Here is a 13328-nt window from a genome sequence, read left to right on the forward strand (position 1 = left end):
GATCTTAAAGTAGTGGTGGGGAAATGGAAAGTAATGAAAAAAATTATAAGACAATGGGATTTTCCCATTTTAAATGTTCATGTTTTTCTTCCTTCTCCCTGACCTCCTAACTCCCCCACCCCCACCCCCCCAAAAAAAGAAAAGAAAATCTCCAAGGTATCTGTAAATAAGTCTTGGAGCATTCTTGCCTCTACTACCTTTTAGGTGGGTCCATTCCCTACTTCCCATCTTACAGGGCTTTTGAATTCAAGCTCTGTAAAAAATGGATTTATGTAAAGAATGCAGAACCAACAGGCCATACTTCCCACTGATAAAATAATAGTAAACAAGGACTGATACAATTATTCATCCGAGTCTTCCCTGGTATGGAAGACACTAGAACCAAGAGGATCCATTTTGTTTTTTCCTGTCTTGGATGTGCCTAACGCTTTCCTCAAAATAAGGCAGCTCTGAAGGGAGACTAGCTGGCTCAAAACAATGGCTTCATAGATTGTTCTCTTACTGAGGACTTCCTTTGTCATCCTTACCAAGGCTACGGTGGCTAACCAAGCAAATCTTGCACACAACCCATGCCCAGTAATTTAATTGACCTCTCTCAAAATGTTAAAATATTTAAATGAACCTGTTTCAACTTCCTAATCCCCTCCTGCACAAAAATCTAAGACAGAAACATGGCAATACAGGCATGTTGCACCAAGCCAGGCACATGTCTTCCCTTCTGGCCAGTGGCCCTCAACCAACTCCGCCACTTAGCTATGACTGGCAGACCCTGTGAGATTCCCCTTCACCAGTCCTGACTGCGGAATCCTGGTAACACCTAACCCAGCTTCTGCTTGGCCCTTTGTAGGATTGCTTATACCTTTTAGGTCTAGAGGATTTCTCTCTGCTGGTTCTCCAGTCTGAAAAAGAAAATACCTATGACTGACTTGATTCCTGTGTTGACATCTGGCCAATTTTACTCGCTAGCTAAAGAAATGTTTTCTTTTCAATGAAAAACCAAGCCATGGTGGTGAGAAGGCTCTGTTAGGCAAGCTTCCAGCCCGCCTCATGTAGGGCTTTCTGAAGGGTAAGGGGAGTTTCTGACAGCTGATCCTAAGGTACATGGGCCCATGGGTACTTCTGGCCAGACTAGTGTCAGAGGTACATGTGGATAAGAGGAAAGGAGTCCACACACAGGAATTGAACGTGCAACACGGAAGCTTCCTTTCCAAGTGGGCATCTTGAATTCACCAGCTTGGTCTACTGGGAGAGGGCTGGGGTTTCACCTCTTCTCAAACGTTCTCTCTAATGCATTAGCTCTCTCACAGGAGGTGCACTTGAGCTGGAAGACATCAAGCAGTGCCTATGCCCTTCTCAGGGGACAATTTTGCAATAACACCATATACCTTTGTATTGAAGCCTTCTGCATTCTGGGTGATTTTGTAGAGCTGTGGGAACCTGAGCATGCTCTCCTGGGTGCAAGACCTCTCGAAGATTCCCAGAGTGAAGGGTGGTAGTGCGGTGAAAATCTGTGTGGAGAACAATGAGCCATTAAAAGAGGACTTCCCGATTCATGCAAGTTTAGGTGTTTCCGTTCTATGGAGTGATGACTTAATTTTCGGTCAAGTCCGAACATGAGATTCAATGATTCACAATTCCCCAGACACCCTTCACACAAAGCAAGTACATGAAAGACTGTTTTTAATTGTTACTTCATCAGCATAAAATGAATCCATTGACCATGAAAAACACCACCGTAAATATTCGATTAGCTAATGAATCACGTTTAATTAACAAGTACCTTCCTTTGTCAAACAAGCGGTGATTTAGGTGGCTTTAGCGGTGATTTAGGTGGTTTTGTGAAGCAACCTGCTTTCCCTTAGCATTGCTGTGGCACAGTTTTACACCTTCTCATTCTGATTTTATACTCAAATTTCAGGAAGCACGAGGTACTTTTTCCATTTCTTCATTTGACAGACATTTATTGGGAATGAACTACGCGCCAGACGCTGCGATAAGCACCAAGAACACGCACGGAGATTTAAAGACAGAAGAAGAAGGAAAAGAAGCAGGTCTCTGACCTCCAGGAACTCGGTCTACTGCAGAGGTGGAGACGGGCAGCCGGCAGCAGCCGTATAAATAAACACATAAAACATAGAGCTCTGCAAAACTACTCCTGGGGGAGAGGATGGAGAAGGGGAAGGGAGGGTCAGGAAAGGCTTCTGGGACCAAAGAGGGCCTGGCCTGTAAGGGACTGGATAACAAGGGACTTTGGGGAGAGGGGTGCAGCGGGAAGCACTCCTGGGAAACAAGCATCCCCTAACAAAGCTTCAGGTATAAACACCCGTGGGACGTTTAGGGGTGGGGGTTGCACCTCTAAGACATCCAGGATGGTGGCTGGCTGAGCCATGGAACAAGACAAGACTGGGAAGGAGACAGAGCAACCTGCCATGACCACGAGTTTCTTGACTATCCAAGATGCTGGCTTCTGAGACTTTTACCTTTACCTGTAATCTACAGGGACTGACACGCTTATATTTGTGTTTTGGAAAAAGAAAGCTAGATCCTGGAGAAGAGGTTTAGAATAAGCCCATTAGTTCAGGGTGCAGCCGTCCTGCAGGTCATTCTCTTACTTGGTTCTGGGAATGGGTCAGAGATTGGGTCACTCACTTTTTAGCATGTGATGCTTCGGGAAAATCCCTACCCACAAACCCAGCAAGCCCTCAAGCCCGTGGGAACTGGATGTGTGCCTCTGAGAACTCTGTGTACACCAGTTACAGAGAGCCTGAGTCCAGATAAATAAGCCTCTTCTAAATCTCTTAGGATAAAGCAATCAGAGATGTGGTGGAGAAAGGCCAATAAAACTTGCAGGCTCCTCTTTCACCCAAGAGCAGAAAGGAAAACAGCCCTGGGATTTCAGCCTTCTCTTGATTTCCAGGATAAAAGGATCAAGAGTGGTGGCACTTGTCTCTCTCATAGGAATACAAGTCACCTGTTTAAAGGAAGTGCTCCTAACAAACAACTCAGAAGCTTTGCACACTCAGTATATCAACTCACCCTTGTGGTTTTGCTTAAAGGTGCTATAATGCATACTTTATACTGCTATCCTTACTTTTTTTTTTTCCTTTTCCACTTGACTTTCTACCCACTTCAAATCTTCTCACCCTTTACCAGTGGCCAACCAATCAGTAGGATCTACCATATTTTCACCCTGCTTACAACATATCATGTACACATAGAGTTTGGGGATCGTTCTTTGTTTTTACAGAAACAAGACATTATATACATTTTTCTTCATCATATTTTTCTCACAAAACAATACATTATGGGATGTGCTTCAAGTCCCTTGGGATTACACTAATGCAATCTTTTTCAGGCCCACATAAGAATTGATGCACTGTATTTTTTCAGCCATTCACCTATAGATAGGCATTCGTTTGTTTCCACAAACATTATATTAAACATCCACAATATATTATAACATATATACTTTATCTTTTATTTCTATGGGAAGGATTCTCAGAAACAGGGTTGTGGAGTTAAAAGATACATTTATTTTAAATTTTAAAAGATGCTGCTTGGTTGCTTTCAAAAAAGGTTTACCTTTCTCTTCACAAAAGACAACAATCATCTTGTCCCTGCTTCCCTATCAGCAATGGGTGTTATATTTAATATTCTCCAGACTAAAAAAAAAAATCAAAGATATTAACTCTTAGTTTAAAAAATTTACATTCCTGGGGCACCTGAGTGGCACAGTTGGTTGAACGTCTGATTTTTGGTTTTTAGCTCAGGTCATGATCTCAGGGTCCTGGGATTAAACCCCAAGTTGGGCTCTGTGCTCAGTGTGGAGTCTGCTTAAGAGTTTCTCTATTTCATTCCCCCTCTGCCTCTTGACCCTCTGCACTTGCTCATACACACACACACACACACACACACACACACATTCTCTCTCTCTCTGTCTTTCCCTCTAAAATAAATGAATAAATCTTTTAAAAAATTTACATTTCCCTGACTACCAGTGTGTTCAGGCATGTTTTTATTTATTTGTTGGACATTTGGATTTGTAATTTTGCGAACATTTATTAAATTCTCACATATTACAGATCTGGAATCCAAAACTAGAATTTACTTCTGGATTTTCTAACTTATTAGTCCAATTTCCTGTCAGCACCACATTAACTTGGTTACTACAGGTTTGTAGTATAGTCTGATGCTTCAGAAAGAGAAGTTGATCCTTAAAATTGTTCTTTTTTGTACTTTACATATTTATTCACAGGTACATGTTAATTCCCTTTATACTTTGATATCATTTTATGCAACTCCCCTTCCCTCTACCAATACTGGGATTCTATTTGGAATACATAAATTTATATATCAATTTAGAGGAGTTTTTTTTAATGATACTATCTTCTCATATAAAAGGATAATATGCCTTTCTATTTATTCAACTCTATTTTGTATACTTCAATAAAATTTTGGACTTTTTTCTATTTGGTACTATAAAAATTATTCCTATGTGATGTATATGAAAGGAATTATTACACCTTTGCATTTATAAGTGCTCACAACTAGAGTTAAAAAAATAAGCTATTGATTGCTAGGATAGAAAAAAGCTATTGATTCTTACATATCTATTGTGTATCTAGTCACCTTATAAATTCTCTTATAATTCTAGTATTTCTTTACAGGTATCTTTTGGGTTTTCTAGGTATCCAGTCATATATGAACACATTTAAAAGGCCACTTTTTGTGTGCATATTTATATAAGCACAGATATCATTTTTTTCTAGTATTTGTAATAGTTAAATTTTCTTGAGAGTTGCTGAAAATTCCAAAAACAATGCTGAATTATATAGTGATTTCAGGCATTCCTGACTAATTTCTTATTTAAAATGAAATTGTTTAAGAATTTTACCATTTATGGCAATATGCCATTTTTTAAAATATAAAAATAGTCAGGATTATAGTTAATTGGCTTCTTTCTTTCCTAATTTACTTAGAGTTCTTATTTTGGGAATGGCAGCCGACTTGCCTCAAATACTTTCTCAGCATCCACTGATGAGATGAGGTTTTTCTTTTCTCTTCTGTTGATATGATGATATTTAGAAAGGTTTAAAAATAAAAAAAGTTTAAAAATTTTAAACCTCCTATATTCCTGAAAAAAACCTACTTGGTCAAATATTTTACTCTTTTGATACACTGATGAACTCTATTTGCTGCTATTTTTAGAATTTTTATAATTTTGTTTATGAGTGAGGTTGGCTCACAGTTTTCTTCAAATTATGCTGGCTTGATAAGATTAAATGGGATAAAATTTTGAAACAGCTTAAAACACATTAAGAATTATCTCTTAATAAAATAAGAGCTTAAATCTTACTGAAATCTATCTGATCATTATGATTCTTGTAGCCATTAAATAAAATGATGGAGAAATCTGACTATGGATACAATGAGAATCCAATGGGATGGCATTCATTCATTATTCTGAGAGATTTAAGAGTTTCAAGTCAGTTTTTTTTTTTAAGGTTTTATTTATTTATTCGAGAAACAGAGAGAGGCAGAGACACAGGCAGAGGGAGAAGCAGGCTCCATGTCAGAAGCCTGACATGGGACTCGATCCCGGATCCCCAGGATCACACCCTGGGCTGAAGGCGGCACTAAACTGCTGAGCCACATGGGCTGCCCTCAAGTCAGTTTTAATGCCATTTAATCTGCTGTGAGAAATGATGACTTGCTACTTTAGTGGGCCTGGGGAATCAAATATAAAGAGCAAGCACAGGAGAAGACAAAGCAAGACTGAAAAATTGTCTGGAGAAAATGGCAAGAGGAAATCCAGCCCAGAAGAGGTAGGCTCTAGTGAACGTCTTGGATGTCCCAAACTGTCTCTTGTACCGTGAGGTTGGAGTGCGAAAAACTTACTAAATAGGTATTATTGGAACAGCAATGGCAAAAATGGAATATGGACTAATGTGGATCAGACAATAGTACTTTATCCATGCTAAATTTTAGATTTCCATCAGTCTACTGTGGTTATATAGGTAAATGGTCTTAGCATCTACGCACCAAAGTATTAAGCAGTAAAAGGGCCTGATGTCTTGTTAGTTTCAAGAGTTCAGAAATCACGGTGTTGGTGTGTGTGCACCATGAGTGCCCGTGGGGCATGCCTATGTGTGCACGCACATGCATGTCTATGGGTGTATGCATATTTGCCCATGAGAGGTGTGCACACACATGTTCATGCGTGGATAGACAATTCAAATGAGGACAAAATGCTAATAACTGAAGAATATAATATAGTTCTTCGTACTCTTTTGGCAGTATTTTTGAGTTTCAAATAAAAGTTACCAAACCATTTCTGTGGGGATAAGCTTCCATGTTCTCAAAGGGTTCGGCCCTTTCAGCATGACTAACTTCTGAAGGCTAACACCTTTCTGACATCACTTTACAGATCCTTGATCATGCCAACTCTGCCACCACTTGCTGGCAGCTCACTCCAACACCTGTACTGTGGACTGGAGTGACAGAGGGTCATTTCACCTTGAAATTCACTTCTCTACCACAATATTGTCTGTTCTAAAGTCTGGGGGACACAAAGAACATGTAACACATTCCCAACTTCAGGGATCAAAAATCATTGCAGGTCCTAAATTTTCACATGCACAATCATTACTAAAAAAATGTGTTTAAAATGTTGTTTCTCGCTATCTCTGAGAAACTCTGATGGGGCTTAGGAATCTGCATCCTCAAACAAATCCTGGTTATTCTAATGTAAGTGGTGTGTGGACCATATTTTGACCAACACTGTTTTATAGCCTATCAGCGCCTTATGCAGAGCAGGTCCTCAATACAAGTTTGTTGGATTTATTTGAATTGCCCAAGGCTGCACAGAGCTAAGAAAAGAATCTAGCTCTCATGGCTGAGCATCAAAGTAGGGCTAACCTCCATGCATCGTGTGACCAGGTGATTTGTATTTCATTCCTGAGCTCTAAAGCACAGTCTCACAGGTCTCAGCTTTCTATCTATAAATATGTTTATGAGCATGGATTTGACCCTTTCTGGCACTAAATCATTATGGAGCAGTGAGCATAATTTTAATCTACTAAAACAGTTAAGTTCTGCAAAGTGAACAATCGGTTTGAGGGAAGGTCCTGGAGCCTCTATCCATGTGGCAGGTGAGTCAGGGTTGCTGTTCCAGCACAGGTGATGAATGGGCATTGATTCAGCCCTGCTCTCACCATGGTCAGCTTTGCCTTTTGAGCCTAAGTATTAGCAACAGACTCACTAATGCTTGGTCGTAGCACACTTATTAACTGACCAACACTGTCTAAATTCAGGCTGCTTAAAATCTGAACTCAGGCTCAGTGGCAGCTTAGTCTATTCATTTGGCCCTCTTAACTTGTCAAACTCCACAGGGCTGGGGAACCTATCACATGCAGCATCTTATACACAGCATCTTAGCCTTGTAGCTACCAAAAAAAAAAAGAAAAAAAAAGGATTGAGTGGATAGATGACTCGCACATCCAGCCACAAATGTCTACACAAGCTGTAAATATTTATAGCGTCACTATGTGTACTGTATGTCTGGTAACTTCTGTCTACTTCTACCTATAATAGCTGCTTCTGACTATAAACTCCCCCAGGGCAGGCAATGTCAGAATTAGTGTCCAAAACACATGAGAAAGTACAACTTGAAATGTTGCATGCTGGGGTCTCTAAAGCACCAAGCTGTGAGTCCCTCAGTTAGTTCTCCCTGCCAAACAAGAAGCTAAGTAGCTATACTTCATCATTTTGGCTTACCGTTTATGTTTGTTTCCAGTTTTTGAATTCATGATAGTGAAGCAATGAAAAAAGAACTGTGAAATCATGAAAAATACCTAATAAGCTGATTACCATTCACCATGGGAGCTGGGAGTCAGCATTCATTATTTTAGCACTAGCTGTGGAAGAAAACATTCCTCCACAAGGACAGATACTCTTTTAAGAAGGACAGAAAGGACACTAGATTACATACTATATATGTGTATCTATGTTTAAGAGTTCAGAAATAAAATTATGAAGTGAAATAGGTTTAGATGTAGCTCAGAAGTTTCTACTTGAGCTAAAAACATGGAAATGTTGTGCAGGCATTTAGTAAGGAGGTAACAAGGGTCTATTATCAAGATATATGGGTTAATAATTTCATGGGGTTATTCAAGAATGATCTGCTATGATTGAAACCATGTGTGGAGAGCACGGGCTTCTGCAGGATGTGTCGCAGCAACAAAGGCTCTAAAGATATATTTGTGCTGCCTGCTATGTATACAGATGATTGACTTAGATACACTTCCCAGACATAAACAGTAAAGGAATGTCACTGAAGTTCTGCATGCTATCTGATAGAGATGGAGAATGCTTACCACATTGTACAAGCCGATGCACCAACGTTCAAATAAAATCTGCCCAGAAAATCCATTAACAAAGGCGAACCAAAGCTGAAAGAGAAGAAAGTTCAAGAAGTTTTATATCAATATTGACCTAAATGTTTCCATTCACTGAAGAAGTAGCAGGGGGAATGAGGACCACCAGCTGGACACAGCTGCTGAGGGATAAAGAGCCACAGGACGTGGTGGTCGTTCTTTCATAAAATATAAGTTCCCAATATCACATGTACCGATATTTTAAGGGAAATGTATCTTAAGGCATATGTCAATTTGTTAATGTGCACACATTTACGGAAAAGCAACTTATGTTTAATTTATTTTGAATATGTTTTGTGGCGACACTTTCTCATTGATTGGAAAAGTCTCAAATTCATGCTCTTTTTCCCTATAAAGTTGACTTGATAAATATGATTTATCTTTGTTGGACTTTCAAACAGATAAAAACTATAAATAAAAAACAACAAAAACTCCTTTGTTGGTCATTTGTGTGTTTAGCTCATAAAATATCGACCCTCCTTAATCGAATGTCCACCACTTCAGCAAAGGTCAAAAGGTGGTAATATTGAAGAAACATGCTCAAATCATCTGGAGTAACATGGGATGTATAAATAAATAAAATGTAGACGATTATTTATGTCTTCAAGTGGACTATAATTCTAATTGATTAAGCAAGACCAACATAAAAACAACTGCAGAGCAAAATGCCAGGGAATAAAAATATTTTAGAGAAGGAGCCATCAGGCAGGCATAATTAGGAGAAGACGTGGAGCAGTAAGAGTGCAACAGAAGAGGGGCGAGCCATCATGAGGATGAACGAAAACGTGATTTAGAAGGCAGTGAATATGGAAAAATGGAATACAAAATGCTTCTGTTTAAAAGTCATCTAAATTTATGGGATACAACAGGATTCCAGTGATTTGGGGGTAGACTTTAAAGCATCCCATGTGAATTACAGAATCCACCTTAGTGGTAAAAAGCATGACAGACTGAATCTGTTACTATAGTAGAACTACAATTACAACACAGAGGAGCTACACCATGATAGTAAGAGTTGAGATCAACTCTGCTACTGCAATGTTACTGAGTCAGAATTTTTCAAATCAGCTTCTTGAACCCACCAGACTAAGTTCCTTCTTGCAAGTTCCTTCTTGCAAGAGGAACTGTTCCCTACACTGTACAACTGTACTGAGTGTGATACCTAACATAAAGGACTCACCGAGTTCCAGTGGGATCAAATGAAATACACCTCAATTCAAATGCCAGATGAAGTTCTCGTAAGCACAGCTTTCAGGATCTTGTACCCTGGTTCAAAATACTACTACAGTTCTCCCCTAAACCTAAGATAAGCTTGCTGACCTTACTGACCTTCAAAAATCTGTCCACATGCCAACTCACTCTTAAATCCAACTCTCTCCCAAGAGGTCCCCATGAGGCATGGCCGTTCTCAGTCAAAAAATACTGATGGGGAACTAAGAATCAGAAGTCTGTGCTGTATTCTGCATTCAGAATATTTTTACAACATCTGTTCAAATATTAGCTGTCCCCTAAAACAACATTTCCAATCACACAGCTTTCTAACCACTTGAGGCCTTGACAATCAACACTTCAACCAAACTTTTGGTGCAATGAGAACCTGAATCTACATCTGACTCAAGCATATTTGTAAATTGTTTCAAGAGTTTTAACCTTATTTCCTCACAATTACGTTTTACCTCTATATTCTCCTATTCAAACAAGTGAGCAAACACTAATAAATGTCTAGTGAACACCAAACTATTTTATTGCTTAATTCAGTTAATTCATCTTTTGTTGAAGGTAGAGTAGTGATATTTCTATAGCTCTCCTCTTCCCCTACTATCGATTGAAAAAAGCAAAAATAATTGAAAATAGAAAATAGCTATTTTCAATGAAACTATGGGACAGTCTTTATTAAAATACAGGTGACACAGAACGGAAATAATAAACACAAGATTACCTCAAACAAGGGGGACTGCCAATAGACAAAGCCTACAGAGTAAAAAGTTTTCCAGGAAATAGGAAACAATCCAAGAAACAGCTGAACCAACTCTTATTTAAAGGTGAAATCTAGAAGCAGGGACAAGTCATGGCCTAGGTCCCTTGCCCTATTCAGCACAGCAAGCAAAATGAAGGTGAAGGGCTATGGACACGCAAACACCGTTTCCCCCCAAGAAGCAAGTGAGGAGGATGGTAGGTAAAGTACGGAGCCTAAATGACCATCAACTGGGTGGTGACTGACCGAGGGAACCTGGAAATAAATAAATGCAAATTCATCCAACAGAAAACCCATAACATACAGGCATTCACTCTGAGATACGGGGCCCTCCAACTCGCCAAAGGAGAAGAAATGGTGGTGAGGGAGGTACTTATTGCAGCAAAGTGACAGCTGCCCAGGGTGGAAGAGGCAAATATTTGATGAGAAAGTGTTCTGAGACAATTCTGCAGCCCCTCTTCCCTCGACATCATCAGAAAATAAGAAGGAAAACAAATATATATGTATATGAAATAGTATGATAGATAGATAAATGACAATAATATGAAATGATCTCTACAGAAGGAACTAGGTCATAGGGCAGAAGAATATCTTGAATGCTCCTGAGAAACACAGAAGAGCTAAAGAAAACGTGACTTTTCATGAAACGAGCTAAAATAAGATGTATAAGATATCAAAGAAGGAAACAAATAAGTCTAACAAATTATGGTTCATCCTTAACAATGCAACACTGGGCAGACATTTCAAAAAGTAATATAAAACTCATAGATATGTTAAAATGAAAAATATCAAGGTATATGTTAAATGGGTCATGACTGTGCAGAATAGCTGTACATACTTTTACATGGCAACTTTCCGGAAGACATAAAAGAAACATAATATTCATTATTTTTAGGCAGAAGTGTTCTTCAGGAGGTAGTATGGACTCTCATACTTCTTGTACAGTTCTAAACCTTTCAAAACATGTTCATATTTTATTTACATAACTATTTCAAGCAATAATTCTCAACTAGGATTGATTTTTCCTCTGAAGGCAATGACAATGGCTGGACACCTTCGTGAGGGTACTATTAGCATCCCATGGGTAGAGGCCGAAGATTTTGCTAAATATCCTCCAATGCCCAGCATAGCTCCCTACAACAAAGAATCATCTGGCCTCAAATGTCAATAGTGCTGCCACTGGGTGAAAAATAAATTTATTAAGTCAACCTGATAAAGTTAGAAATCTCAGTGTAACACGTTTATTATAAGCAAAATAATGGTATGTGACGGATTACACAAAGGCACACTTATATTTGTGTTTACAGGCTGTGGGTTGAGAAAGCTTCATTTCCTGCCCCCCTGGACGGATCTCATACATAGAACCATAGGCTCTTTTCTGTAGAGGCCATGGTAGCACCAGATACGAATCTAGAACTTCACACATTGAGATCCTTATACCAGAAACATATCTTTATAAATTGTTAATGAGAAATTATTCTAAAGACTGAGTGAACTCCATGTAACTAAGACACTCATGTTGTGGAAATAGACAATAAGGGAAAAAAATCCTAGGAAATCAACCATTTCTTTCTCAGCATTAACCTTTGCTCCAAGCAATCCTGAACCATGTAAAACATTTTAATCTTTACTTTGGATTAACATCTTGATTAGTTGAATGTTGGGATATTTCCTCTAAGCAGCCAGTGCTCTGATTCTGTCCAAGTTGGCACTGGCTTGGCCACATGTCTCTCTAAAGATTTTTGATATGTTTGTACTAATTTTTATCAGTTGCAGGTGGTGCTGCAGCTTTTTGAGAAGTATAAACATGCTTGTTCTCAACATTTCCAATTCAATTTCAATCTCCATTCAAATAATCCATCATTAGACGATCAGACCTGTTTATTTCATCAGAAATATTTGCAGAGAAAAAAGAAATTAAAACCAAAATAAATGAAACAAACAAACAAAAAATCCATCTCTTAATTTCAAAATCCACAAACTGGTTTTCTCTTACATTGTAAACACTCAAACTTGATTTCATTTTGGCAAGAGTTCCATAGGTGAAATGGAAAAAGGAAAGAGAACACACTGTATTTTTAAATAATTCATACAAATGTACTTAGTTTTTATTTATTTATTCATGAGACAGGTATCAGTGGCTCCCTGACACACTATAAAATCAGACTTTCACACTGGGTAGCCATATCCAAATGTTAATTCATATATAAAAAAGAAACCACTGCCTGATTCCTAAACATTAATGTCATTTTTGGTGGACCACAACCTCCAAGCTGCATACATCCAACAGTGCATACACCCCACAAGGCAAACAGACAGCCTGTTTCCCTGCTGATGGAGTTACTTGGATTGTGCTTAGAGCCACTACATTTTGCTCTTCTGGATTAATGGGGAGAAAGATTCCTGCCTTCACTTTCTTGTTAACTAGGAATGCTATTAAATGAATACAGTCAAAGCAGAGGGAGCCAAGTTCTGCCTGGCCGGCCTCAGACTTGGTGAGTTGGTGGGAAGACCTGCCAAGCACTGACTTGCCAAGCTCCTGGGGTTTCTGGTCCTCAAATGTAGGGCTGTTATGAGCAAACTGACTCAAACTTATTAAATGGCTTTTCCTTCTTGGAAAAAGATCCTTCTTTGCTTTAACTGCTGCTTCACTGCCAAAAACGCAGTAACCGTCTTGGCTAATTGCACAGACTCCCGTCTAGAGGTCCGGGCCGCATTGCACAATCTCAGTGGGCTGTACCTGCTGCCACTCAGGTTCTCAACTAACAGTCGACATACTTAGATGATTGCCTCATTTGGGAAAGGGAGGACCTGTTCCTCGATTTACTCTGTTCTTCCAAGACCCAGGGTAGAAGACTGAGGTGGGAAAGTACCCTACAGGGAATAATTAAATAAATTAGCCATATGGTTTCTTGCTA

At 39.1% G+C, this 13328-nt stretch overlaps 1 protein-coding gene across 14 annotated transcripts in view; it reads right to left on the bottom strand.

Moving 5' to 3' along the window:
- The window catches only part of ATP8A2 (ATPase phospholipid transporting 8A2), a 574503-nt gene that overhangs the window by 161217 nt on the left and 399958 nt on the right, over positions 1-13328 (bottom strand). For all 14 annotated transcript variants that reach the window (XM_038573452.1, XM_038573457.1, XM_038573456.1 and 11 more), the window contains 2 exons: positions 8376-8450; positions 1386-1508 (listed from right to left, as the gene is read on the bottom strand). In XM_038573452.1, coding sequence (XP_038429380.1) covers positions 1386-1508; positions 8376-8450 — 198 coding nt within the window. The remainder of the gene's footprint in view (positions 1-1385; positions 1509-8375; positions 8451-13328) is intronic.

This window comes from Canis lupus, chromosome 25 (genome assembly GCF_011100685.1).
Source record: "Canis lupus familiaris isolate Mischka breed German Shepherd chromosome 25, alternate assembly UU_Cfam_GSD_1.0, whole genome shotgun sequence".
Taxonomy (NCBI): Eukaryota; Metazoa; Chordata; class Mammalia; order Carnivora; family Canidae; genus Canis; species Canis lupus.